Source organism: Otolemur garnettii, unplaced genomic scaffold (genome assembly GCF_000181295.1).
Source record: "Otolemur garnettii isolate 467f Iridium unplaced genomic scaffold, OtoGar3 scaffold00178, whole genome shotgun sequence".
Classification (NCBI taxonomy): Eukaryota; Metazoa; Chordata; class Mammalia; order Primates; family Galagidae; genus Otolemur; species Otolemur garnettii.
In genome coordinates, this window is record NW_003852573.1 from 2,823,093 (window position 1) to 2,826,145 (window position 3,053).

General features: G+C 42.8%; 1 protein-coding gene across 1 annotated transcript in view; it reads left to right on the top strand.

Annotated features, from left to right (window-relative positions):
• The window catches only part of NENF (neudesin neurotrophic factor), a 17,594-nt gene that overhangs the window by 12,395 nt on the left and 2,146 nt on the right, over window positions 1-3,053 (top strand). The window contains exon 2 of the mRNA XM_023519502.1: window positions 2,792-2,852. Within this exon, the coding sequence (XP_023375270.1) occupies window positions 2,792-2,852 (61 nt within the window). The remainder of the gene's footprint in view (window positions 1-2,791; window positions 2,853-3,053) is intronic.

A 3,053-nucleotide genomic window follows, 5' to 3' on the forward strand; every position in this document is an offset into this window, starting at 1 on the left:
TGAGCCACAGGCATTATCTTCCTACCACAGAGGAGAAAACTGAGGCCCAGAAAGGTTAAGTAATTTGTCCAAGGCAACAGCTTATAAGTGATGGCTCAAACAAACCCAGGCCTGTTGACTTAAAACTATGGTGATTCCTTCTTTGAGCTCTTGGAAAAAAAGACAACCCTTCTGCTGTTATTTATGACCTGTCAGGGTCATAAATAGATTAAAAAGTGACATATCCATTTATATACATCCAACTCTAGATCACAAAGGTCTCACCTGTGCCATTGGGTGAGGGGATCCGGAGGCATGGTAGGAAGCTGGTGCCGAATGTGTGTCTTTGTCATATCTCTCTGGATGTTTTTCTTCCTGAGTCTGCATTTATGCTTCCCTAGCCCCCCTGCCTTCTCAGTTGCTATGTCTTGAGCCTGAAAATCCATGCCTGTGTGCTCTGCTGTCAGTGGATGGCCATCTTTGCATGATCAGAACTCAACCCACAGCACACGTGGTGTTTAACAGATAAGACCGTTCATTCCAGCTGGGCCCAGTGGCTCACATCTGTAATTCTCACACTCTGGGAGGCTAAGGAGGGTGAACTGCTTAAGCTGAAGAGTTCGGGACCAGCCTGAGCAAGAGCAAAACCTCATCTCTAAAAACAGATGGATGTGGCAGTCGCCTGTAGTCCCAGCCACTTGGGAGGCTAAGGCAAGAGGATCACTTGAGCTCAAGAGTTTGAGGTTGCTGTGAGCTATAACACTAGGGCACTCTACTGAGGGCAACAAAGTGAGACTCCAGCTCAAAAAAAAACCCATTCATTCTTCTGTATGGCCTGTGTAACAGGAATCCCTCAAAAGGTGCCACACATTTCTTTCACCCGCTTATTATAGCTTGTTCTTAGCTCTTACATCTTCAGTATATCATTTAATGTGGAGATAAATACAGTATTTTACTCTTGAAGAAATGAAGAGTGTTAGTCACAAGATGCTTGTTTTTCTCTTATGTCTGTGAATGTTATATTTATGTGACTCTTTGTACACAGCAAATAAAGATCAAAGAAAATGTGACAAGGCTCCCTGGTTAAATTATAGCTGTAACATATTTTAAAAATTGATATAATTACATAATGTCACTTGATAAGCAATCAAAACTGGGAAACAAGTAATCACAGTGAAGAAAAGGCAGTAAACCATCAAAGGCACAACACAGTCTTCTGGCCTGTAAGCCATGCTACTTACAATAACCCTTGTTGGGTGAGGTGGAGCCGTGTCCACAAGTCAGCAGACGTTCTGGGGACTGTGTTTGGAGCTAGTTCAGGAATAATGAAAGCTAACCTTTTGCTGAGCTGCTTTGTCGTGCCTGCTAGGTGCTCACATACTCTATTTTCTTCAGCCTTTGTGCCAGGTATGTAGGTGTTGTCCCCGTGTGACAGAGAAACAGACCTGAGGGGTTATGTGCCAGTGAGGTGTGTTTCCCTGGGCGAGTTGTTTCACTTCTCTGAGCCTCAGTTCCTCAGTCTGTTAGATGTGGTCAACTTGACCATAAGCTCCACGAGGGCAAGAATCCTAAAGGCCACCCCAAAGAGATGCTCCTGCAGCATGTATTTGGAGAGCCTAAGATTCCTATAGACCAGCAGTTCTCAACCTGTGGGTCGCAACCCCTTTGGATTGCATTAAAGGTTCACAGCATTAGGAAGGTTGAGAACCACTGCTTATAGAGCCTAAGCAACTCCTACCCTCACCTGGCCTGTGAGCCACCTGGCTGATGTCTCTGCACCCCCAGTTGGGCCCAGACAAAAGAAAGATGTGATGTGGGTATCCCAGGACTGTGCTAGTCATCCCAGCCTGAGCCCCAGGTGATGGAAGTTAGAAAATCCATGTTACCAACTTCTGTGTTATTCTCTTTTGGTGGGAGAAGTGCTAAAGTGAAACTTTATACCTGCTAATGTAGCAAAAATAAGGTGTAACATCTATTGTTAGAAACGCATTATTCGCATATTTGTAGCACTGTAAATGGTCTGATGTTTCTGAAGGACAAACTGGTAAAATATAAAGAATGACTAAGTTGTTCTTAAACTTAGGTCCAAGGAATTCTACATATTGAAATAGGCCTCAAGGAAGTAAGTCACCCAATTAGAAAGAAAGGAAACTGTAGAGAGCTATTATTCATAATGCTGCCATTTGTAGTTCCAACAGTTGGAAACAACCCAAATACCCCAAACAGAAGACTAGCTACACAAACAGGTACACAGTATCAATAATATAAGACAGGGTCCCACAGACCTGTGTCAGTAACAGCCATCTGGTTATTTCAACATGTGGAAATGTTTATATGAAGGAACATGTAAGATGCAAAATATAAAATTAGGTTATTGGGTGGCGCCTGTGGCTCAAAGATGCGCTGGCCCCATATCCTGGAAGTGGTGGGTTCAAACCTGGCCCCGGCCAAAAACTGCAAAAAAAAAAATAATAATAAATACATAAAATAGGTTATTTATGCCAGTTGTATTCATGTACGTCTATTGACGAAGATGAAATTTGGACTGATTTCAATAGTTCATCATTTCTTTTGAATTTTTATCTGCATGAAGTTGCTTCAGCTCCTGATTTTCTTTATAAAGGAGGGGGTCATCATGCTCTTGTCATAAGACTCTATGAGTTCTCCAGGTTTTTGTGAATGGGCATGACATTGTCCAGATAGGTGAGGACCAGACAGGTGCACAGCTGTGAGAAGAGGAGATTTTACTGACTCCCTCTGGCAGAGCTGGGCTCATCCTATCCCTCGTCATATCTTCTTCCCTGCTTTCTAGGAAGATCAGCCCATCTACTTAGCAGTAAAGGGAGTGGTGTTTGACGTCACTTCCGGAAAGGGTAAGTGGCTTGGCATTTTGAATCTTTATTCCCAGGGAGCTTGACAGCCAGAGTGGGCACTTGAAGGTATAAAGAAAAAGTAAAAACACTGGACAAGTCCTTTTCCTTCCATTGTAAATGATCAGATTGAGTTAATATTTGTCAATGTTTTACTTCAACATGTTTTTTTCCCTAAAGTGTAAAATCTTTCCAGGGCACCAG